The sequence below is a fragment of the Geotrypetes seraphini genome, chromosome 10 (genome assembly GCF_902459505.1).
Source record: "Geotrypetes seraphini chromosome 10, aGeoSer1.1, whole genome shotgun sequence".
NCBI lineage: Eukaryota > Metazoa > Chordata > Amphibia > Gymnophiona > Dermophiidae > Geotrypetes > Geotrypetes seraphini.
The window spans coordinates 14,625,822-14,650,614 of record NC_047093.1 but is presented as its reverse complement, the minus strand read 5'-3'; the positions used below and the strand labels follow the sequence as shown (position 1 = coordinate 14,650,614).

Below are 24,793 nucleotides of genomic sequence, written 5' to 3'. Positions count from 1 at the left end.
CCTCCCCCCCCCCCCCCGCTCACGTCACCCCCCCCCTCCCCCGCGATCCTACATCCCCCCCAGCACCGCAAATACAACTCTTACCCGATTGGGCACCAGCACCAATGCACAGCATGTGCCAGTGCCTATGCCCGAAGATCCTCCCTCGTTGGTTTGGGCTGGGCTGGGCCGGGCGGTGCGAGAGAGATCCTCCTTCTTCCTCTGCCGGGCTGGACTAGGCTTTGAGCATTTGCGCATGCTCAAAGCCTTCTGGTCTCGCTCTCTCTGAGATAATCTCGGAGAGAGCGAGACCAAAAGGCTTTGAGCATGCGCAAATGCTCAAAGCCTAGTCCAGCCCGGCAGAGGAAGAAGGAGGATCTCTCTCGCACTGCCCAGCCCAAACCAAAGAGGGAGGATCTTCGGGCACTGGCACTGACACATGCTGTGCATTGGTGCTGGTGCCCAATCGGGTAAGAGTTGTATTTGCGGTGCTGGGGGGGCTGTAGGATCGCGGGGGGGGGGGGGAGGGTGCCGGTTCGCAGGGGGAATGCCGGATCAGATTATCTCGGATCAGAGGGGGAGGAGGAGTGATGCGAGCGGGGGGAGGATGCCGGTTCGGAGTAGGCGGTAGGAGGTTTTAGCATGCGCAGTATACGCGTGTGCGCACTATGTTAACATTTTATTACATAAATTTGTGTTCCCTGCGCGGTATACCCGTGTGCGCGTTTTACACGGGTGCGCGGTATATGAGTGAAAATACAGTATTTATGGTGACTACCCCAAATTCATAATTTGGCATTTAGGTGTGCCCATTTATGCCAGCCATAGACCTGATTTAAACAGATGCAGGTGCACAGAGACGCACCCATGCCAGTTCACGCTAGCCTTCTATAAGAAACTTGTAAAAATGTTCTTACAGAATTGTCTCATGCTGTCAAAATTCAGCTCAATTTTTTTTTTTTTAGCATTTGTACATAAAAAAGCACAATCAATCATTGAAAAACAGATTTATTGGACATGTTTTTGTAAAATACAGTACTAAACAGCAATCCTTTCCTCAACAAGTAAAAAATCACAGTTGTACATCTATCGCTCTCAATTTGATTGGTTTTACAGCATATAGGTGCATGGTAATAGTAAATATAAATTTAATCATTTTGCAAATTATGTCAAGATACTGAATACACTTCTCCCTCCGTATTCGCTGATAGGGGATTAACAAACCCGCAAATATACAGAAAAACCGTGAATAACTTTTTCATGTGTTCGTTGTTTTCTATTAAAAACCATCATGAATATGGTGAAACTGCGAATAACATGGTGGGAGACTTGGCCTGTTCCTGAAGGAGAGGCAAAACATGGTGAAGAAAGTGCTGGGAATCAGCAATTTTCTCTGTAAATGCTTAAAATCAGTGATTTCTCTATGCAAGCTGACGTAATGGGGGAGAGGAGCCAGCAAGCTAAAAACTGTGAATAATCGAAACCACAATTGCTGAAACTGAATATGGAGGGAGAAGTGTATCTGTGGAGAAATACAAGTCTAACGTGATCAAAATTATTCTTGTGCTGTGGTGTGTTTTCTAAAATTTCACCTTCACCACATTTGGAAACTTGCTGTAATAATTGTTCCATTCTTGTCACTATGGACATTCTAGTGTAACAGTTCACCTAAATGAAGGTGACATTTTATTTATTCCGTTTTCAATATACTGTTCCCAAGAGAGCTCAGAACAGTGTACATGAATTTATTCAGGTATGCAAGCATTTTTCCTTATCTGTCCCGGTGGGCTCACATTCTATCTAATGTACCTGGGGCATTAGGGGGGATTAAGGGGCAAATTCTATAAGAAGCGGTCAAAAGGTAGGCGCCAATATAGGCCCTGTTCAGCGTGATCCAAGCACAATTGGGTGCTGTTTAGTGAATCACGCTGAGTGGCACCTATTTTGGAGGCGACCAGTAAATAGGCCAGCTCTAGGCATAACTAAACGTTAGGCACCCATGCGAGCGCTTAGGCATGCTTAAGAGCAGGGATTCTGTAAGAAGGCCTAACATGCATAGCGCCTATTTTTTATTTTTTTTTTTAAGGCCTCCTAAATTTTTGGAGGCGCCTTAAAGAATCGCACTTTCTTGATAGGCGCCTAAGTAGTTGAGCGCCTCCGAAATAGGTGCCTAATCTTAGGCACTGGTTACAGAATTTGGGCCCAAGTGACTTGCCCAGGGTCACAAGGAGCAGCGTGGGTTCAAATTAACACCTCTTTAAACTAGTCATAAGTTCACCTGAGCTACTGCTTCAGTGGTATGCGGTACACATCTTTTGTTTAGGTTTCCTGTGGCATTTATGAGATAGTGTTTTATTTTACTATTTTGTTACATGACAACAGCATCAGTAGTGTGCACTATTTTGCAAACCGACCACACTGTTGATGACGGAAAATAAAATCCCAATGCTTTGAATAAAAAGAATGAAATGGGACAGAAATATTGCCGACATTCCCATGTTGTATCAAGTGAATGCACATCCCTGCTATACTTATGACTAGACTATAGCAGCAAAAAGTCTCATAAAAAAATATAATGGGCTATAAATATTTTTGTATTTATTCTGAACCTAAACCATCATTGTGCCTCGAAGTACCTCACATTTCAGAAATAAGTGCAAGATCCTTTGAAATGTTTTATGCTGTGGATTTCAAATGGATCTGGCCTTTTGAACAGTATCATTTGGTCTACCCGGTTTCTGACAAGTGGCTTAACTGGCATTGGTGTGCGTCTGCTCTACAAATACCTTTTTGTTGAAAATCAGAGCAGAAAAAAACCATATAGGTGCCTTTTAGTCTATCCACTTTACATTTTAAACTAATGAGATTCCGATGTATGCCTATGTATTTTCTGCCTCGTGGAGGGATGGGGGTTGAGTATGTTATTTAAGTGGAATGATGGTCCTAATGCACACAGCACCATGGGCCACCGATAGCATGTCAATCACGGGACGGTGCTGTTTCTGGAATTGCAGCTTCGGGAAAGGTAGGCGCAAGGGTTTAAGGCTTAAATTTACGGTGCCTCTCTTTGATGTGAATAGCAGAGGCACTTCTGGCTTTAGCCATATCTACATTGGCATTGAGGCAGTGGTAGGTGCCTCCGGAAGCACAATTTGACAATAGGCGCCTTATAATTTCTCTTAAGTCTGCTTTTAAATGGCGTTTTGGACTTAACACGTACCAGCACCTTAGTTAAGGCATCGCTTATAGAACCTGGGCCAAACTGACAAAACCTTAACTATGACGCTTGTAATGCTGGTAGAGAAACATGAGTCACTGAAAGAGGCAACTACTGTAGTCGGTTTAATCACCAGCACAATGAACAGTGTCCATATGAATTCATCAACAGCAGATTATAAAAACCATTTCTGAAAATATCCAGCCAACAGCCATGAAAAATGTTGCAAACTAACAATAGTTTCATTAACTTTCCTATACAGGTTCTGTTGTTAAAATCCAACAGCAACCTATAATACTTCTATAATAAATATTGATTTGCATTAACCAGACTCTGATTATCTGATTTGAACACTAGGCAACGATATGCAAGAATGAAAGTTTCTTCAGACAGCATCTGTAGCAATTACTGGCCACAAAAACCTAACATCTCCAGCTCCTAATTAAACATTAGATAATTAAATAACTTAAGTTTGGTGTAGGCACCTAGATAACTTTATACAGCAGTTCATATTGGTAACAAGAATCCATAACTGGCACAGTACCTGCCAAAATTATATAACATCTGAGATAGTGGTGTTCACTTCTCTGCATCTGTTTAATGGGCATGATGCATTTTGCAGATTTTAAGTTCCTATTGGAACCAAAATAACTGAATATGTAATATTAGCTGTTTTGCAGTATGGGCCATTTGGTAACAGACTGCATGCATGCTTATCTCTTTAGTGCAGGACTGTTAACACAGAGGAGATTTGACTTCGGATACAAGGCTAGTTTGGTGATGATGCATGGAATGTTTTGCGCATTTTGGCCAGTTGAAAGAGAACATACTTTCTCATGAACACAACTGTAAAATGGCCACTGGGTATATTTCATTATGTTCCCTTTTAAGATGCAGCTAAGGCTATCGGGGAACATAAATCTTCCTCTTAAGAGTTAGTGTTTGATGCATAGATGTCTTCCTTAAGCCATGCTTTCATCAGTGTTTACTGGTACATCATTCTTCCTGAAATCCATTTCAAGAAACTCATCTGGTATTTGTAGAACTTCTTCCTTTTCTTCAGTTTCTTTCTCCAAGTGCTGCTTTCTTTGACATAGACCTACCTTACATGGTCGTACTAAAGCCAGAAATATGGCACTTATTGCCAGTCCAACAGCACAGGAGTAGAATGCAGATCCAAAGCTCTGGGTGTAGTCCACCAAAATACCTGCCAAAAAAACGGTACCAGTTAATGATCATATTAAAACAATGTATTTCACCATTTTCCTTCACAATTTTCAGGAGGCTGCAGAATGTTAGTATTAGGGAGAGAGGCTCTGACTTAATCAAACTGAAGCCTAACATACTTTGGTTTGGTGATTACAACTCACTGTCACATAAAGATTTGATATTACTTATAGGAAAAAAAAAAACCCTAAAGATTGAAAACATAACAAAAGTTCTGGGAGTCATTCTGGACTCTTACCTAACCTTTGAAACCCAAATTCATTCTGTTACTTAAAAAAAAAAAAGAAAAAAAATCTTCTTCCGACTAAGGCAATTAAAAACAATTAGGCCTGTTTTACTCCCATAGTTGGACTACTGCAATTTTTTGTATTCTGATATCGCTGATGAGGAATAAGAGATTGCAACTACTCCAGATTACAGCGGCTAGACTAATTTCTCAAGTCACTTTGAGAGGGCAAGTCCGCTACTGAGAGAGATCCACAGGTTGCCAATGAAAAGAAGAACTCAGTTTATGATCGTTCACAAGGCCATATATGGAGAGAACGCGCAAGGACTTGTATCTGATACTAAGGTTGCATATTCTTGTATAACTCCAGAACAACAAAGCGCTTCAAGCTACCCTTTTGCTAACCCCAACAAGTTAGTGGAAAAAATTATTTGAGTCCACCTTTGAATTTCAAGGCCCCCCTCAAAAAGGAATAACCTACCATTATGTCTGCGTCGGATCTCTTCTTACTAGCATTTCAGGAAAATGATAAAGACCTACCTTTTCTCAATATAACTTGCATGATTGATATTCAGTTGTACACAATGAACCCTACTATAATCTTATTGTAAGCTACAATGAATCCTTGTTGAAATATGCAGGATAAAAGAAGTTGTACAGTAAATACATTGAGATATAATTGAATTTTCAGAAATGAATAATGGTATATTACATTGTTCAGAGTTGGCTTCTTACCCTAATATGGACTTACATAAATGTCATTAATTTTCATAGTTTTCTTATTTGGTGCAGTAAAGATCATTTCCTAGCGGAAGAATTATACAGTGAAGGCAGCTGTTACAAATTACACTTAAATGTTGTGGTTAAGTTCACTGCAGCCAATTGCGGCAACAGGAATAGGTGTTTGTTTACTTCTACAAACTCGATCACATTAAGGGGCTGAAATCCAAAACACAGGCTAAGACGCGGGCCAGACCCAATCTCCACCCTAGAGCCTTACCCCCATAACACATTGTATGTTCAACATTCATTCCTACCAGAACACAGATAAACCCTATGCAAATACGGGACCAAAAACTAAAAGTACTAATATTTTTTTTAAAAACACCCTAAGATTCAAGATTCTGCATGCAGTACAACCCCCAGCGAAAAAGAAACAAATGTATTTCTTCCTGAGCAGTGCAAAAGATAGATATCGGATTAAAATGCTCAAAATTGACAATTCAAACACAAACTTGAAAATAAAATAATTCCCCCTACCTTTATCTCCCTCCATGCTGTGTCTCCCTCTGGTGGGTGTATAAACTTTTGGCCGGCTCCAACCTGGCCTTTTTATGCGGCCTGCGGTCCAATGTCTCCCAGTGTTACCTTGTGGCCGGCTCCCTCCTCCTCACAGCTGTAGTGTGCATGAAACCATGTGTGGTAGCTCCTAGTCCGTCCTGAACTGGAAGCCTTCTCTTTTGACGTCGCAACGCCAGGGAATGCTTCTGGATGAGGTGTGTGATGCGCGAGGAGCCGCTGCATCCGGCTCTGTGCACACTACAGCTGTGAGAAGGAGGGAGCTGGCCACAAGGTAACAGTGTGGGTATCGAACCAGGGGCCGCTTAAAGCAGCCAAGCGGGCGGAATTTCCCCCCCACGGGCCTTGAGTTTGACGCCTGTGACTTATATTATGCTGAAAGGCGTATGCAGCGCTGTATGTATATTTTGACATTTATAGATGGTTCCTGTACAGAAGAGCTTACAATCTAACTTGAACAGACAGACAGGCATGTAGATGTAGAACCCAAGGTGAGAGGAGTTAGGAGTCGAAAGCACCATCTGTTGTAGTGTAAATATCAGACTTAATTACAGAAGGCAGCCACGTCAAGAAATGAGTCATAAATCAGGTTTACAAAAGACAAAGCTTCTTACCTCCAAGTGGTGGTCCAGCCAACCCAGAGATGCTCTGAATAAAGACATACACTCCAACTGCAGAGGACATCTTCTCAATACCCACAACATCATCTTCAGCGAGTAATGGTATATGCGTGCCTGCCACTGATCCAAGTATGAACCCAAAAAATGCACTGCACACTATCAGTCCCCAAAATTCAGAAGCAAAAGGGAAGGCGAATAAAGAGATAGACAGCAAAATGACACAGATAAGCTCAATGTAAATCTTGCGGATCGGCTCTCTGGTGAGGACCAAGCCAGCGCCAATTCTTCCAAAAACTTCAGAAATAGCCATGGCGGACAGCATGTACGCAGAGCGATCCTTATCAATGCCAAGACTTTCACTGAGAGGAATGATAAACAGCGAAGGTGCGAAGAATCCCAGTGTGGCAAAGAGACCAAAAAGTGCGTAGCATATGAAACTGGCCTCTTTCAGCACCGAAAAGTCCAGCAGTGGAATTTTCTTCTTCGAAGGGCAGCCACCCTCTGCCAGCATCTGGACATCTTCTTGGAGCAGTTCATTTTCTCTCTGAGAATTTTCAATTTGTGGAGCTTTTTGGGGAGAATTGGTTACTTCTACTCCAGAATCCACAGAGTCTATTGATATACGAGTTTGCTCATTTTCAAGCATGTACATTATCTCCTGGTTATCTTGTTTTGGGGGCTCTTTGATGACTTCTTCTGGTGCTTGGATTATAATTGGTCGGAGCAGTGCGCCACAAACCACAATATTTAGCTGCAGTGCTCCAATGATCCTGAGGCTCTGTCTCCATCCAATCTGCTCTATCAGATAAGTGATAGCTGGGAGGAGGGAGGAAAACAAAGACAAGATGAAGATTCTAATTCCACACTGAAGAGGCCTCAATTCAGAGATGCTGTGATGATTCTGCCAATAGCATTTTTTGTTAGGAATTAGTTTGCATGTAGACAATTTTGGGTACACCTACGAAAACGCAAAGGACATTGGCGCGCTTACAATCCCGCACCAACATCTGCGCGCAGGTCCGGTTCTGCCGCTTTCATGCCTTACCATTAGCGTTCTGAGAAGAGTTGGGTAGAACCCCTCAGTACACTTAGAACTGGTCACGCTCCCATGGCTGGGTGGGGGGGATTTGGGAGGGGGAAACCCCCCAGTACACTGAAAAGTTCCATTCTCTTGCTGTTTGGGAGTTTTCAGTGTAGTGGGGGGGGGGGGGTTACCCCCAACCCCAGAGGGAGCGCGAGCAGTTGTAAATGTGGGGGTTCCCCCCCAAACACCCCCTAAGAATGCCAACAGTAAGACGTGAAAGCTGTGGAACTGGTGGTGTGCAATGGTCCTGCACGCAGATGTCAGTGTGGGATTGTCGGCACGCCTGTGTCTGACGCGCTTTCGACGTGCCACCCAATTTTGGCATGAAGAACTGCCATTTTGTTAATCTACCAAACTATCCCCCCTTTGACTAAACTGCGATAGCGTTTATTAGCACAGAGCCGTGCTGAATGTTCCGCACTGTTCCCAACGCTCATAGGAACTAGCGTTGGGAGCAGCGCAAAGCATTCAGCGCGGCTCCCTGCGCTAACCACTATCGTGGTTTAGTAAAAAGGGTAGGGGGTATGTTTGAGCAGCAAGTAAAAAAGACATTCCATGTTTCAACAAGTGGTTCATAGTCATTCGTGTGTGAGACTTCAGCGCACCAACATTGCAGCGCAGACAATTCGGCGCAAGACCCCAGCGCACCGCCTAAAAAGCTACTTTTAAAGAGCTTCGACGCGGGGTGTGAGTGGGGAACTCCCCCCAGTTTACTTCATACTCTTCGCGCTGCCTTTGGGGGTGGGGGGGTTGGAACCCTCCATTATAGAGTAAACTTAACTACCCCCCCTCGGAGCTCTTTAAAAGTAATTTTTTCAGCGGCGCGCTGGGATCTTGCGCCGAATTGTCGGCGCGCTGAAGTCTCTCATGCTTTTGTCCTGTCGCCTCAACAAATACATATGAATTGAGTCGTTCATACTATTGCAGTAATCAAAATACAGTTTCAAAAGAAGTTAGTATTCCCTTCAAACTCCGTTCAATATCCTAATAGATAAATGTTTTAGCTTTACCTTTTAAATTATACAGTATAAAAGGCGATTAGAAATACTTCCTGATATTGTACTCTGATAACCCACCTGGTGCAAAACCAAAGACAGCAAAACATTCTCCAGTAGATGCAACTGCAGTAACCAATGAACGTTTTTTGTCAAAATATTGTGATAAAATGGTGACAGTTGGAAGAAAGCTAAGACAATATCCCAGTCCTGGAATAAATAATAAGTAATGATGATGAATGCAGGAACAGTGAAATTACATTTTGCACCTTTTTGCATTTTCAGCTGTGCTAACTGCACATGGAAACTAAGTTCTCCCTTTTCTAAGGAATAATGTCCTACATGCATCTGCTTGGTTTGAATTGAGATGATCATATTCCCAGTCATTTTCTAATACAGGGAGCACAAGGACTGCTAAACGGGCTACATAAGATTTGCTATACTGGGGCAGACTGAAAGTCCATCAAGCCTATACCCTATTTTCAGCAGCGGCTATGCCAGGTCACAAGTACCTGGCAATATCCCAAGGAGTAAAACAAATTTTATGCTTCTTTCAGTGAATTTCCACAAATGACTTATGGACTTTTCTTTTAGGAAAGTAGCTAAACCTTTATTAAACCCTGTTAAGCTAACTACTTTCACCACATTCTCTAGCAACAAATTCCAGAGTTTAATTACATGTTGAGTAAAGAAATATTTTCTCTGGTTTCTTTTAAATCTACTACTTAGTAGCTTCACCGCCTCCTAGTCCTAAAATTTCTGGAAAGAATAAATAAGCGATTGACATCTACCCGTTCCACTCCATTCAGTATTTTATAGACTATCAAATCACCCCTGAGCCATCTCTTCTACAAGCTAAAAAGCCCTAGCCACTTTAGCCTTTCTTCTTGGGGAAGTAGCCTCATCCCGTCGCCCTTCTTTTCTAATCTTGCTATATCTTTTTTGAGATAAAATTTGTCAGCATCTTGACCAAGCATAAAAGCAATAAACAAGTGAAAAACATGCAACTCTTTGAAGACATGATTGGGATGGGGTGGCGTGGCGTGGGGACTGGTATTTCCTCCTTTCTTCTTTCATTTCACTTGATACCAGGTTTGGGGATCTGGATCCTAAATCTTCATTAACAATTATCTGAGAATTTTTGCCCCTATTTATTAGATCCACTTTCTCACGGTTCCTAGTATGGTAACTACAGCAGTGTTCAGAGGTGGGAGACCCTCCTTGCACATAGAGCATGAACACTACATCTGGGTCTTCAGTTGTTGCCCTTACCAGTGGCAATAAATTCCTTCCTTCCTAGAAGCTGTGAATACACTGCTGGCACAGTATCCCCCAGAAAATCCTAGATTATCCCAGGACAAGCAGGCAGGTATTCTCACTAGTGGGTGATGTCATCCGACAGAGCCCCGATACGGACATCTTGCAAGCATGTCTTGCTTGAAGAAACTCAGAAGTTTCGAGATGCCCGCACCGCGCATGCGCCAGTGCCTTCCCGCCCGATGTACCGGGCGCGTCTCCTCAGTTCTTTTCTTTCCGCGGAGCTGAGAAGTTCTCTTCAATTCTGCGCTGACTGAAATTTCAGTATTTTGCCTTCTTTCCCCGCGTTTTATTGTTTTACTTACTTTCTTTGACTTTTATTTCTATTTAAAAAAAAAAAAAAAAAAAGTTACAATTATTTCGTCCGGCGGTTCGGCCGGGCCGGCCTCGTGGCTGCGACCTAGCTCCTTCGACCTAGCAACGTCACTTTTCCGGCCTATGTCCCGGCCTATCACCGGTTTTAAAAAGTGCAGCAAGTGCCAGCGTGCGATTTCGTTGACGGACCCACACCGGCGCTGTCTTCAGTGTCTTGGTCCAGAACACGTTCCGAAATCGTGCCGGCCTTGTTCCACGCTCACAGCGCGCTCTTTTAAACGGCGCTGCTTACTTTGGGAGTCCATGTTTAAGATGGAGTCTTCTAAGGAGCCATCTGCTTCGACCTCGACAGATGTTTCACCGGTCTGTTCGAAGCCTGCATCTGCGACTCATGCATCGAGCATCGTGAAGCCAGCATCGTTCACACCGGCTTCTGCATCGAGTTCAGCATCGGTTCCTGCTCCCGTCTCCTCGGTTCAGGTACCGCCTTCCACTGTTCCTCCCGTGGTCATAAAAGTGCTACCAAGCAGAAGCACTCGACCACGAAGGAACGCGATGACCGTGCAGGAGGACCCCCTTTCGGTGCGGATCCCTCCATATCGGCATCGCTTAAATCCCTGCTCGAAGCTCAATTTGTTGAGCTCATGCGGACGATGGGGACCGAGGCTTATCGCTATATTCAGGGCGATACTACGGTCCCGGTCCCGGAGAGCGGTCCGCCCCCTCCTCCTCCTCCTCGTCGTTCGATTTCCCTGCTCGACGAGGGGGAGCGGCGGAGGGCGGCGGAACCCACTAGGCGGGCTTCCCTTTCTGACATGCCGCCTTTAGAGCCCATTACACCTCCACGTCACCAGGGTACTACATCTGCCCCTGATAATCGGAGTCCTGGGCATACTGCATCGCAGGAGGAGTTCTTTCGCACTCCATACCAGACTTGGGTGGCACTGCGTGAGTCGGCATCGTTGCCTCCCATGCGCTCCACTGCATCGAGTCCAATCCATTCCTTCGAGGCTTCAAGGGATCGATCGATGCCTCGAAGATCACGTTCCCCCATCCCGGCATCGGGAGGGGCATCGATCTCGACATTCTTCTAGACACTCCTCGCGTCATTCAGAGGTGTCTCCACAGAAGAAAATGCAGCGTATGGGATACTCATCTTCAGATTTATCCCAGCCAGAGGGACCGGAGTATGAAGAACCATCTACCTCATACTCTCCATGCCGCTCCCAGCTCTCCCTGGAACCGGAGGCTTCCACGTCTTCTAGTCCGTCTCGCCGGCCGGCCTTGGCGGACCAACTTTCCTTTTCATCCTTTCTCAGACAGATGGCGGATGACTTGGATGTGACCTTAGATACTGGGTCGAAGTACTCTAAGGAGTATCTGGACACCATGCATTTACCTCATCCTCCGGCGGAGACACTTTGGCTTCCCCTGCATAAGTTACTTGACCAGACTCTCATGCGGTGTTTGGAGACACCGTATTCCATACCTGCGGTACCTAGCAAGTTGGATGCTCGATACCGCATCGTGCACCACAAGGGGTTTGAGGGAGCTCAACTCTCTCATCAGTCCCTCCTAGTCGAGTCTTCCCTTAAACGTTCGCACCCCTCCCAAGTCTACGCTTCCGTGCCTCCTGGCAGGGAAGGGAGAAACGATGGATAAGTTTGGTAGACGTATCTATCAAAATTCAATGATGGCGACTCGAGTGCTCAATTACAATTTTTTCTTCTCGTCCTATTTGGATTTTTTTCTTGCCGGTACTCCGCAAGTTCACACCTTTCATCGATGCTGAGGCTCGGTTTGAGTTTGAGGAGGTGGTGGCGACCCTGTCCCAGTTGCGCCTCCAATTGATGCAATCCTCCTATGATGCTTTCGAGCTCTCGGCTCGTGCTGCGGCCTGCTCGGTCGCCATGCGTCGACTGGCTTGGCTTCGCACCATTGATATGGATCCGAATCTCCAAGACAGACTTGCAAATGTGCCTTGTGCGGGAGCGGATCTGTTCGATGAGTCTGTCGAGACTGTTACTAAAAAACTGTCAGACCACGAAAAATCTTTCCAGTCTATCATGAGGCCTAAGCCTAAACCACAACAGTCTCGTCCTTCTAGACCGCCTATAATCTACCAAAGGCGTTATCAACCGAGGCAGGCCCCTCCTGCGAGACAGCCTGCAAAGCGACAGCCGCCTCAGAAGACTCAGCAAAAGCCTCAGATGCCGGCTGCTCCCAAGGCTACTCAGCCTTTTTGACTCTCCTCCAGGGAGCATAACCGATCTCGTTCTGCCTACCCCATTTTTTTCCCATAGGGGGTCGTCTCCATCATTTTTGTCATCGATGGGAGGCGATCACCACGGACCTCTGGGTCCTTTCCATCGTAAGAGAGGGATACTCTCTTCATTTCCAACGGGTCCCCCCGGACCATCCTCCAAGAGAGTATCCTTCCAACTCCACACAGACCGCTCTTCTTCTCCAGGAAGCTCAGGCTTTGCTCCGGCTTCGGGCCGTCGAGCCGGTACCGGTGGATCAACAAAACCAGGGGTTTTACTCCCGGTACTTCCTGGTCCCGAAGAAGACGGGCGATCTGCGTCCCATTTTGGACCTTCGGGTCCTCAACAAGTTTTTGGTCAGGGAACGGTTCCGCATGCTGACCCTTGCCTCTCTTTATCCCCTAATCGAGCAGAACGATTGGTTATGCTCTCTGGATCTCAAGGAGGCCTACACTCACATCCCGATTCATCCGGCCTCCCGAAAGTTCCTCAGATTCCGGGTGGGACATCTGCATCTGCAGTATCGAGTGCTTCCCTTCGGCCTATCTTCGTCGCCCAGAGTCTTCACGAAGTGTCTGGTAGTGGTGGCCGCTGCACTCCGGAACATGGGTCTCCAGGTGTTCCCATACCTCGACGACTGGCTCATCAAGGCCCCGTCCGCTCCCAAGGTCATTTCGGCGACCTTGACTACCATTTGTTTTCTGCAGAGCTTGGGCTTCGAGATCAACTTTCCAAAGTCCCATCTTCAGCCCACCCAGTCTCTCCCCTTCATAGGGGCTGTCCTGGATACCATTCAACTTCGAGCATTCCTTCCTCCTCCACGCTTACATGCTCTCCTTCTACTCTGCCAGTCAGTGTCTTCTCGCCAATCCATCTCAGCGAGACACATGATGGTCCTTTTAGGCCACATGGCATCTACAGTTCATGTGACGCCTTTTGCCAGACTACATCTCAGGATCCCTCAATGGACTCTGGCATCTCAGTGGACTCAGGTGTCCGACCCGTTATCTCGTCACATTGTGGTCACTCCTGCTCTACGGCAGTCTCTTCTCTGGTGGATGACCTCTTCGAATCTATCCAGAGGTTTGCTGTTTCATTCTCCTCCCCATCAGAAAGTTCTAACGACCGATTCATCGAACTATGCATGGGGGGCCCATCTGGATGGTCTTCGCACTCAGGGGTTCTGGACCAGTGCGGAACGACTCCATCAAATCAATCTTCTGGAGCTCAGGGCCATCTTCAATGCTCTCCAAGCTTTTCAACATCTGCTTCACGACATGGTGGTCCTTATTCGCACAGACAATCAGGTCGCCATGTATTATGTCAACAAACAAGGGGGCACGGGTTCGGCCCCTCTTTGTCAGGAAGCTCTTCGAGTCTGGGATTGGGCGGTTCGCCACAACACCTTCCTCAGAGCAGTCTACATTCAGGGGAAGGACAACGTCTTGGCAGACAAATTGAGTCGTCTACTTCAACCTCACGAATGGACGCTCCACTCCGACCCCCTTCATCAGATCTTTGCTCAGTGGGGGACACCTCAGATAGACCTCTTTGCAGCCCCCCACAACTTCAAGCTGCCTCAATTTTGCTCCAGGATCTACACTCCTCATCGCCTAGAGGCAGATGCTTTTCTGCTGGATTGGAGCAAACGTTTCCTATATGCGTTTCCTCCTTTTCCTCTCATTCAAAAGACTCTAGTCAAATTGAGATTAGACCATGCCACCATGATTCTGATTGCTCCTCGGTGGCCCAGACAACCTTGGTTCTCCCTTCTACTTCAACTCAGCAGCAGGGAGCCAGTACTTCTTCCAGTGTTTCCTTCACTACTCACTCAACATCAAGGTTCACTACTTCATCCCAATCTGCAGTCCCTCCACCTGACAGCTTGGTTCCTTTCAACATAACTCCTCACCAGTTCTCTCAAGCAGTGAGGGAGGTCTTGGAGGCTTCCAGGAAGCCTGCTACTCGACAATGCTATTCCCAAAAATGGACTAGATTCTCTTCCTGGTGTATTTCCAATGCCACGGAACCTCAGCGAGCTTCCCTATCTTCTGTATTGGATTATCTTCTACACCTGTCCCAGTCTGGCCTCAAGTCTACCTCTATACGAGTTCACCTGAGTGCTATTGCGGCTTTCCATCAGCCTCTACAAGGGAAACCTCTGTCTGCTCATCCTGTGGTTTCCAAATTTATGAAAGGACTTTTTCATGTCAACCCTCCTCTCAAACCTCCTCCTGTGGTTTGGGATCTCAATGTTGTCCTGTCTCATCTTATGAAGCCTCCGTTTGAACCTCTCAACACGGCTCCACTCAAGTATCTCACCTGGAAGGTGGTTTTTTCTAGTGGCCCTCACGTCAGCTCGTCGGGTCAGTGAGCTTCAGGCCCTAGTGGCGGATCCACCTTTCACAGTATTCCATCATGACAAGGTGGTTCTCCGTACTCATCCAAAATTCTTACCTAAAGTGGTCTCTGAATTTTCACATCAACCAATCCATCGTGCTTCCGGTGTTCTTTCCAAAGCCTCATTCTCATCCTGGGGAATCTGCTTTGCACACTCTGGACTGTAAACGTGCTCTAGCTTTCTACTTGGATCGCACAAAGCCACACAGAACTGCTCCTCAACTTTTCGTCTCCTTTGATCCAAACAAGTTGGGATGACCGGTATCGAAGCGCACCATCTCCAACTGGATGGCGGCTTGTATCTCTTCCTGCTATGCCCAGGCTGGATTATCCCTTCCCTGTAAGGTCACAGCCCATAAGGTCAGAGCAATGGCAGCCTCTGTAGCCTTCCTCAGATCGACACCGATTGAGGAGATTTGTAAGGCTGCCACTTGGTCCTCGGTTCATACATTCACCTCTCATTATTGTCTGGATACTTTCTCCAGACGGGATGGACAGTTTGGCCAAACAGTATTACAAAATTTGTTCTCTTAAGTTGCCAACTCTCCCACCATCCCATTGGGGTTAGCTTGGAGGTCACCCACTAGTGAGAATACCTGCCTGCTTGTCCTGGGATAAAGCAATGTTACTTACCGTAACAGTTGTTATCCAGGGACAGCAGGCAGCTATTCTCACGTCCCACCCACCTCCCCTGGGTTGGCTTCTCAGGCTAGCTACCTGAACTGAGGAGACGCGCCCGGTACATCGGGCGGGAAGGCACTGGCGCATGCGCGGTGCGGGCATCTCGAAACTTCTGAGTTTCTTCAAGCAAGACATGCTTGCAAGATGTCCGTATCGGGGCTCTGTCGGATGACATCACCCACTAGTGAGAATAGCTGCCTGCTGTCCCTGGATAACAACTGTTACGGTAAGTAACATTGCTATGTGGAAGCCCCAGGCTGGAGATCAAATCGGGGACACAATGTCTGGTGCAGTACAGTGTGCCACATTGCTAAATGTGAAGCTATTGCTGCTATTTTAATTGCAAATTATCAGTGAGCTGCTGGTTTGGCCCTGGTAACATATTTAAGAAAAGAAACCAGCATCTGTTCTTGTAAGATAGAGACAAATGTTATTTGTAGAAACACTTTTAGCCAAAGGAAAAAAAAACTCACCAGAGACAATGCCAATTGTGATGTACATTTCAATAATATTGCGAGCAAAAGAGGCAGTGATCATTCCAACACTGACAAGAAAGCCTCCGACCATGACTACTGGACGATGGCCAAAACGATTGCTCAATATTGTGGACAAGGGAGCTACAGAAATAAAATAAAAAGTTATTTTTAACATGCTAAATAGCAGAGCTTTGAATTTAAAATACAGAAATACAATTTGACACCACAAATCTATTTTAAAAATTGATTTTCTGAAGGACAAGGATTATGGCACTCGAAGAGGCTAGTTATCTAAGTCAGATCTATCATATGTGCATAATACATACATTGTATTGGTATTTAAAAAAAGTAGGCATGGCTTTTCAGTGGCAGTTATTCACAAATAAAAGATAAAATATTTCTACCTTTATATGGATTTTTTTTCCGAGAGATCTACCTGCCACAGAAAATACATGGATGAAAAGATAATCGATTCCATATATTTTATCCTTGTAGTTTCTCTATATGCATAAGTAGTTTTCAATTATCAACTATTTTAAAACCTTTCCAAATTTATAGTATAGAAAGTGTACCTAGCTCTAGTTTGCACATCTGCTATGTGTTGGAATGCTGCTACTATTTGGGTTTTTGCCAGGTATTTGTGACTTGGATTGGCCTCTGAAGATGGGATACTGGGCTAGATGGACCATTGGTCTGACCCAGTAAGGCTATTCTTATGTTCTTATGTGAGCCAAGTATAGGACAATTAAGCCATTGTGACATCACTGATGAGGTTGGCTCAGGCATTGGTGGAATGAGGCATTATGACATCACAATCTCAGCTCTAGAATGTTGCTACTCTTTGGGTTTCTGCCAGGTACTTAAGATCCCGTGAAGATGGGATACTGGGCTAGATGGTCTGACCCAGTATAGGACAATTAAGCCATTATGACATCACTGATGAGGTTGGCTCAGGCATTGGTGGAATGAGGAATTATGACATCACAATCGTTCTTATACAAGTACCACACATGTGATAAACAGCCCCCTTGGTCAAGACTCTGTATCTATAGAATGAGTAGCAAGCCAAGTACTACCTCTGTGTTGTCTAGCAATAAGCCAAGGAGGAAGAACTCAAGGGAACTCGATCCAGCTTTCAGACAGCAGGCTTTATACAAGAGGAGGTGTTGCAGGAAGTAGGAAAATGCAGTGAGCTGTGCATGATGGGGGTAAACGGCAAGCAAGGGGAGATTTTAGAATGAGCGCATACCTGTAAATGTCCATACAAACACACAGATAGAAACTATCCAGGATATCCTGCTGTTGCTTTCATCAAAGTAGATCTTGAGTTCATTGAAAAAGGTTCCGAATGATTTGATGACGCCATAGCTGAACACTTCCAAAACAAAGAAAGCAAAAGCCACAATCCAGCCCCATCCTCCATCAGGGACTTTTTCATAAACATTAGCATTGGCACAGCCCTTTCTACTTTTTATGACTGTCATCTTGATTTAATCTGCAGAAAAGACAAACAGTAGGGAAGACGTTTTAATCTCCTGCATTAGTAAATCTGTATTATTCCTGAACTACCTTGTTATATCTGTTGCTGAGGAATGGGTAATATTGTGGGTTCTCCTCTGCTCAGGTCTTCTTGAAAACTTGTTTGTAGAGCAGTTTAGATTGTATCGAGATATTACAGCTGTTAAACCAAATAATGTTACCTAAAGGGCTAGAAAAACTTTGCGCATCAGGACCTGGGCTAAGAAGGAATATGGGAACTGCTGTGCTTTTGCCAAGTAAGACCCAGGCAAACATAGGTGATCCCAGCTCAGCTGGGCTGTTTGAGAGACTGGCTGGAGAAGGTGGTAAAAGGAGGTGGGGAGATTAAACAGGAGGATGAAATAAAAGCTGGGGGGAGGGGAGAGGAGGGGCCATGCTTGGGGAAGAGGGGTTCATAGACAACAATGCGGAAGACAAAGGCGTGCGCCAAAGAAAATTACTGTTTTTAGGGGCTCCGACAGGGGGTTTTGTTGGGGAGCACCCCCGGTTTACTTAATACAAATCGCGCCGGTGTTGTGGGGGGTTGTAACCAGTGTTCCCTCTAAGCGGGCGGGTGTTGTGAGCAAACTTTTTTCACTGTGAGCTAAAAATATCGGGCGCCAGCAAGTTATGAGCCAAATAAATATGTTGCTTTCTACCACAGAACTTCCTTACGTTTGTATGGAATCTATCCCCTTTCAACTTTAGAGAGTGCCCTCTCGTTCTCCCTGCCTTAGCTACTAAGTCTATTCCCTTCAGTACCTTGAATGTTTCTATCATGTCCCCTCTCAATCTCCTCTGCTCAAGGGAGAAGAGGCCCAGTTTCTCTAATCTTTCGCTGTACGGCAACTCCTCCAGCCCCTTAACCATTTTAGTTGCTCTTCTCTGGATCCTTTCGAGTAGTACCGTGTCCTTCTTAAAGTACCAGTGCTGGACGCAGTACTCCAGGTGAGGGCGTACCATGGCCCGGTACAGCAGCATGATAACCTTCTCTGTCTCTTCAGTCCAGCATCTGCCCCTTCCATTCACTGTCTGTCTTTCCCTGCCATCTCTCCTCCTGCCCCCCCCCCCCCCCCCCAATTTGGTCTAGCATCCATCATCTTCCTTCTGTTCCCCTCATGGTCTGGCATCTCTATCCTTCCCTCCCCCCTGTGGTTTTTAGCATATCTCTCTTCTCATTTCCTCCACTCAGATCTGATCATTCTCTGCTCTCTCTTCCCTTTTCTTCTCTGGTCTTCCTTCTCTATTTTCTGCCTCCATCTAAATTAAATTCTTTCTTACTATTTAGTCCCGTTTCCCTCTTTTCACTGTGTCTACACACAGCTTGTCACCCCTTTCCCTCACCCCCTCCATTATCTTACTATTTTCTTCCCCCTTTATTTATCTCCTCCTTCCATCCAGTATGTGTTCTTTCCCCACTTCCATTCAGCATCTGCTCTCCCTTCTCAACTGACATCCATCTGCCTTCTGCTCTCTCTCCCTTCTTCTCACTTCCATCATCTGTCCCCTTCTCTCTCTCTCTCATCTCCTCCATTCCATCATCTGCCCCTTCTCTCTCTCTCTCTCTCTCTCCCCCCCCCAACTTCCATCATCTGCCCCCCTTCCCCTCACCTTTGTGGGTCACTTTCTTTCCCCTGAGGGTGGCTCATGTCACAGGGGAAGCTTTGGCCGAGCAGAACCGCTTGATTGACAGTGGAACTTACTTGATTGATGGCGATGCTGGGGCCCGTTGCCGTTTGAAGGAAAAAAAAAAAGGTGGAAAAAAGGAACCTGTAAAGGCGAGAGGAAGGGAAACCTCCAGGACAGCTGCTTTTTGCCCTCCTTCAGCGGCCCAAGAGTTCAGACCAGCAGCGGCAGCTCTGTATGCTTTTAACTTCGGCACAGAGCTGCCCCTAATCAATAGTTTAGCGCGGTTTCATGAGGCAGCCTCGGGGCCTTTGATAGCCGGCCCGCTTCGATGATGCGATGTGGGCCGGCCTAGCAAAGGCCCCGAGGCTGCCTTATGAAACCGCGCTAAACTATTGATTAGGGGCAGCTCTGTGCCGAAGTTTAATGCATACACAGCTGCCGCTGCTGGTCTGGAGGTGCGGAGACAAGGCAGGAGGCAAACGCGGTGGAAGGCAGGAGTCCCGGCGAAGGCAGGAGTCCCGGCACAGCGACTACAACAGGAAGTTGCAAGTCAGCTGACGCCGGCCTTTCGTTGCGGCGGGGACCGAATCCTTCGCGGACCGGCAAGATTTTGTTTGCGGACCGGCGGTTGAAGAACTGTGCTCTACACTGTGTGCGCTGTGACGAGAAACTTGTGCGCTGCGAGGTAATATTTTGTGCGTGAGCGCACCCCAGCGCAGCTTAGCGGGAACACTGGTTGTAACCCCCCACATTTTACTGTAAACTTAACTTTTTCCCTAAAAACAGGGAAAAAGTGAAGTTTTCAGTAAAATGGGGGGGGTTACAACCCCCCACAATGCCCCCACAAAGTGGCGCGATCTGTATTAAGTAAAGTGGGGGGGGGTTCCCCCCCACGCCCTCCCCCCCCGTCAGAGCCCTAAAAACAGTAATTTTCTTCGGCGCACACCTCCGCGCTGCACTCAATTGTCTGCTCGCACCTTTGTCCCGGCGCACTTTTGACCTGACACTGGGAAGAGGAGACCAAAAAGTAAAAACAAACATCCAAAAAAGGGAAGGGGAAGAGCTAGAAAAAGTGTGTGGCAGTGGTGGTGGTGGAACCATAGCTTCTTTGCTTAAAGCATTGTTTCAGGCTCTGCGTCCAACAAGAGCTTCAGCATTTCCACAGAACCACTCGCCAGGTATCGTATGCTAAAGGACCCCTGAGGAAGGCAATTCTCTTTCCAAAACACGGCCCGTGTAGGGTCTAGGATCCAATTTGTTGGGGGGAGGGGGTTTGTATTGCTCGACAGACTGTTTATTTTACAATCAAACTATTTTATTACAGAATAGGCTCCTACCAGATGCCCTGTAGGCCCCTATTCTCAGACACCCAGTTATATATTGCTCTGCCCTGACTCCCTGCAGAAAGCCAAAGATGTGCTGCCAACCTGTACTACAATTTAAAACAGAGCAGTAAGTACAGCTGTTTTCTGTGAACATTCCCACCTTTACTAAGGGCACGGATCCGATTCGTGAGGGATCCGATCTATGTCCGGGGGGGCTGATTCACGAATCGCCCTCATGCAAATGAGGGTGATCGGAACCACGCCCCCAACCGACTGCCAGGATCACTTTCTAGTGATCTCGTCGCATGTACAGACCATCTGTAGATGGTCTGCGCATGTGCTGGCCTTCCGTGCCCAGAAGAGCAGCACAAAATCTTTTTTTTTTTACTTTTTCACGAGCCCGTGGTTTTAATCTGTGGGTTAACACCACGGGCTCGCAGTGCGGGGAAGAGCAGGAGATGCAGGGTGGTGAATCGGGGTGGCAGGCAGAAGAGATTCGGGCCAACAGCAGGGTGGCCAGAGCAGGAGACTGGGGCAGAGAGCAGGGTTTTTGCACAAGCGACTGGTCCTGAGCAGTCGCTTGGTTTTGGATCGGCCAGCCCAGTCGGTGTGCCTGCTTTTTGTTAGTGAATCGCGGCCCTTGCTATTTTGCATGCCGTTTCCCCTTATTTGCAGAATCGGTTTGGAGGTGATCGGCCAAAAGGTTAGTAGAGGAAAATGGGTTGCAAAGTGATCGGTACACAATCGGTTTGCTTAGTGAATCTAGCCCTTAGACTAAAGCAAGGAGGAAGTGGAAGCTGAGCACCTGTTGCTTTGTGTCCAGGGAGATTTAATTTGTGCTATGTTTAGCACCTAGGTGTTCAGATAACAAAGAAACTACTTTGCCTTTGGTGATTTTGAATCAAACTCTGGATGTCTCAACCTACCTGAGACAAAAGCTCCAACAGTAGTGAAAACGGTTTTAATGTATCTTGATCCCTTGGAAATGGCTGCAGAAGGGTGAGTTTCTACCTGTCAATCTAGCAAACATAAAAGTAGTTAAGAGAATCAGCAAAATGAAGGCTAAAACTTACTGCCTTTGAAGCCACTCTCTGAAGTGCCTATCTAAGGAGAACTGTTAATGTCACAAAGTCCTTCTATCTATAAATAAAGGTGGTTGAATGTGAACATTGCTCATTTCTTAAAATTGTGTATTCTTGGTTAAAATACTTTATGTATTTAAAAAGGTTCTAGCCCTTTCCTAAGTGGGTTACAAAATCACATCCATAAAATACATCAAAACAGTAACATATTACTCTTACATACTTTTATACTTCAGAGATGAAGTGGTTTGATTTTCATGTTGGGGAATTATATTCTGAAAGGAACTGCAAAGGTTTTGTTGCCTTGGGGGTGAGATGTTTTTGTTTTTTTTATTTAAGACAAATTGTGCACGGAAAGTAATTTATGCAGTCTAAATGTTTGGGGGGGGGGGGGTGTTGGCCAACTTTCTCCTTTCTGGCTTTTGCCTGGTTTGCACTGGCCTTTCCGGTCACCACTTTCGTCAGCTAAAATTAGCAATGCCTGAAAATACACTGCAAGTGTAACTGCATCGATGTCTCTAGGTTGTGCCCTTGGACACTTCGACATTAAGTCATTTGTTTGTTACTCTCGTTTTGTGTCTGAAATAGTCTGAATCACACATAGTTATTTCTTTGTCTTAAAACGATCAGTAGGATAGACCCAGGTATGATCTGTATAATCTTAATTTCGCTGCTTTTGTAATAATTGCGTCTTTTGGGAAGAGAGCAAGCCAACTTATTCATAAGAACATAAGACTTGCCGCTGCTAGGTCAGTGGTCCATCATGTCCAGCAGTCCTCTCACACGGCGGCCCTTAAGTCAGACACCAGTGCCCTAACTGAGACCAGCCCTACCTGTGTACGTTCTAGTTCAGCAGGAACTTGTCTAACTTTGACTTAAATCCCTGGAGGGTGTTTTCCCCTATAACAGCCTCTGGAAGAGCGTTCCAGTTTTCCACCACTCTCTGGGTGAAGAAGAACTTCCTTACGTTTGTACGGAATCTCTTCCCTTTTAACTTGAGCCCTGTCGTTCTCCCTACCTTGGAGAGGGTGAACAGTCTGTCCTTATCTACTAAGTCTATTCCCTTCAGTACCTTGAATGTTTTGATCATGTCCCTTCTCATCTCCTCTGTTAAATATGGCTGCAACCCTGAACTAATCATTTCTCTAAAAGGTGAGAGCGTGTTAAGATTTGCACTTTTCTTTTTGGTGCTGTAATAAGCAGCTTATTGCTCAACAAAAGCACTGAAATGGAAACACATTAAAATGTTTGCAAACCCTCCACCCTCCTATTTCTAGACCGGGCATTCATCCTGTTTATCTTTTGAAATGCATCACTTTCACTTGTAGAAAAATAAGTATTACTATTATTTCTATAGCGCTACAGAGTCCCTGCTCGGAAGAGCTTACAGTCTGAACAGACAAGACGAATAGATAGAGTCTAAAAGAACAGGAAAACGCCGGGCTTTGATTTCTCATATATTGGGGGAGCGAATTTCATCCAAAGACAGATGTATTCCTAGAGAGAGAAAATGCAGCACTAAAAATATGTATTTTTGGAAGAGCCCAGAAAAATGAGCAGGAGTTGAAGTCTGGAAATTATTTGCAAAATTCGATATAGCCCTTTCTTCATTAGAAGAATAAAATAGAAAACTTACCCCCGAATTTAAGGATAAAGATTTGTCTCTCCCTACTGTAAAAGGGTGATTAACTCTTTCTTTGCTGGTAGCAACTGGGCTATGCCATGGTCCTGGCTGCTGGTGAACCTGTCCCTGAGAGCCCTCTCTGATCTCGATCTCTTTTATACCGGCTGGAGCCGGTCCCTGCCGGCTCGGGAGTGCGCACCATGCGGATGCAGGAGCGCGCTCAGAGGGGAGGGTCCCGGTGCCTAGTATGAAAAGGATGCTTGGGGCATCTCGATCGGATCACCGAGACTGGCCAGCACTTGGCTGTTCTCGGTCATTCTCCTCAAGGCCAAGGGAAATGGTTTTGGGGCTATTCAGGGGCTGGGCTGTCTCTCGCTCTCTCTCTCTCTGACAGTCACAAGTCAACACGTGTCATTTGAAGACTTGCACAGGGGGAGGTGGGACATGCACGCCAAATGCAGCACTAGCCGCTCTTGGGGTGATGCCCCCTGCACAGAAGAGATAAGAGCGCGGGAGGGGGTTATCTGCAACTAAATGGGGGAGGAAACATCATGTCCCTCCTGCGCAGCTTCCTGGAACCGGTTCTCTCCTGTGCAGAGGCGCGCGCGCGCGCCCAGCCGGCAACCCTGACGTAGCCGAGAGGAAGTGGCAGCCGGTGCGCGCGCGCGCGCCTCCCCGCGTGCTACGGCCGGGTGGAACAGGTTTCCGCTAGTTTGGTCGGCGAAACGAAAGAGGAAGGGCGCAGGGGAGGTGATGACACAGTGGGGCGGGGCTGAGACGGGAGGCTCCTCCTCCTCGTCCCTCGAGTTGCCAGGAGCTGTGGGTTTCCTGAGCAGGGTACGTCGACTTTTGGATGGGAAAGACGATTTGTGCTCTAGACACCGGTGTCTTTAACCTTATGACACCTATGGACCGGTGGAAATAAAATAATTATTTTGTGGACCAGCACCGGTCCACCCATCTCCACCCCCATAATAGTTCTAATTGTAACACCATTTCTCATATATTCACACAGACAGAATATAATCTTATTAACAGCACACAATGGTTAACCACAAAATTAAACTACACAAAGCACACTGTATGCTTCTCAATATTCATTCCTACCAGAACTCAGATAACCCCATGCAAATACAGGACCAAAAACTAAAAGTACTCATATAAGGTGCAAGACTCTGCATGCAGTACAACCCCAGAGGAAAAGAAACAAATGCATTTCTCCTTGAACAGACAAATCAATCACTAAATTTAAAAAAAAAGCATTTCCCCTACTGTTGTTGTCTCTCTCCCTCCATGTGCCTTGCCTTCTGGCCTGCCCCCCCCCCCCCCCCCCCCCCCCCCCCCGCCCAGTGTTATCTTCTGGCCAGCTCCCTCAGTGCTGCAGTGCACAAAGCCGTGGACAGCGGCTCCTCGCGCGTCCCGCGCCTCATCTGGAAACCTTCCCTCTGACGTTGCGATGTCAAAGAGAAGGCTTCCGATTCAGGCGCAGGATGTGCATAGGAGCCTCTGCCCATG

The 24,793-nt window shown here is 46.3% G+C and overlaps 2 protein-coding genes across 7 annotated transcripts in view; one reads left to right on the top strand and one right to left on the bottom strand.

The window, feature by feature from the left end:
* ARSG (arylsulfatase G) overlaps window positions 1-24,793 on the top strand; it is a 125,609-nt gene that overhangs the window by 2,950 nt on the left and 97,866 nt on the right. The gene's annotated exons all lie outside the window — the stretch shown is intronic.
* Window positions 999-23,852, bottom strand: SLC16A6 (solute carrier family 16 member 6). Of its 3 annotated transcripts, XM_033961195.1 has the most exons (7): window positions 23,291-23,852; window positions 21,499-21,591; window positions 17,350-17,595; window positions 16,098-16,241; window positions 8,729-8,857; window positions 6,563-7,384; window positions 999-4,403 (listed from the first exon to the last, which is right to left on the bottom strand). In XM_033961195.1, exons 3-7 carry the CDS (start codon window positions 17,582-17,584, stop codon window positions 4,159-4,161), a joined length of 1,575 nt encoding a protein of 524 aa, XP_033817086.1. In that variant the 5' UTR covers window positions 17,585-17,595; window positions 21,499-21,591; window positions 23,291-23,852; the 3' UTR covers window positions 999-4,158. The 3 variants fall into 3 exon arrangements, with proteins under 3 accessions (XP_033817086.1, XP_033817087.1, XP_033817088.1); XM_033961196.1 differs by lacking the exon at window positions 21,499-21,591; XM_033961197.1 differs by lacking the exons at window positions 17,350-17,595; window positions 21,499-21,591.

Bases quoted from the DNA above. Each gene is read 5' to 3' on its own strand.
- SLC16A6 (XM_033961195.1), bottom strand. From the start codon at position 17,584: ATGACAGTCATAAAAAGTAGAAAGGGCTGTGCCAATGCTAATGTTTAT. The intron at 8,858-16,097 runs GTGAGTTTTTTT...TATTTATTCCAG, and splicing joins CACAATTGGCATTGTCTCTG to GACTGGGATATTGTCTTAGC. The intron at 7,385-8,728 runs GTGGGTTATCAG...CCCTCCTCCCAG, and splicing joins TGTCTTTGGTTTTGCACCAG to CTATCACTTATCTGATAGAG.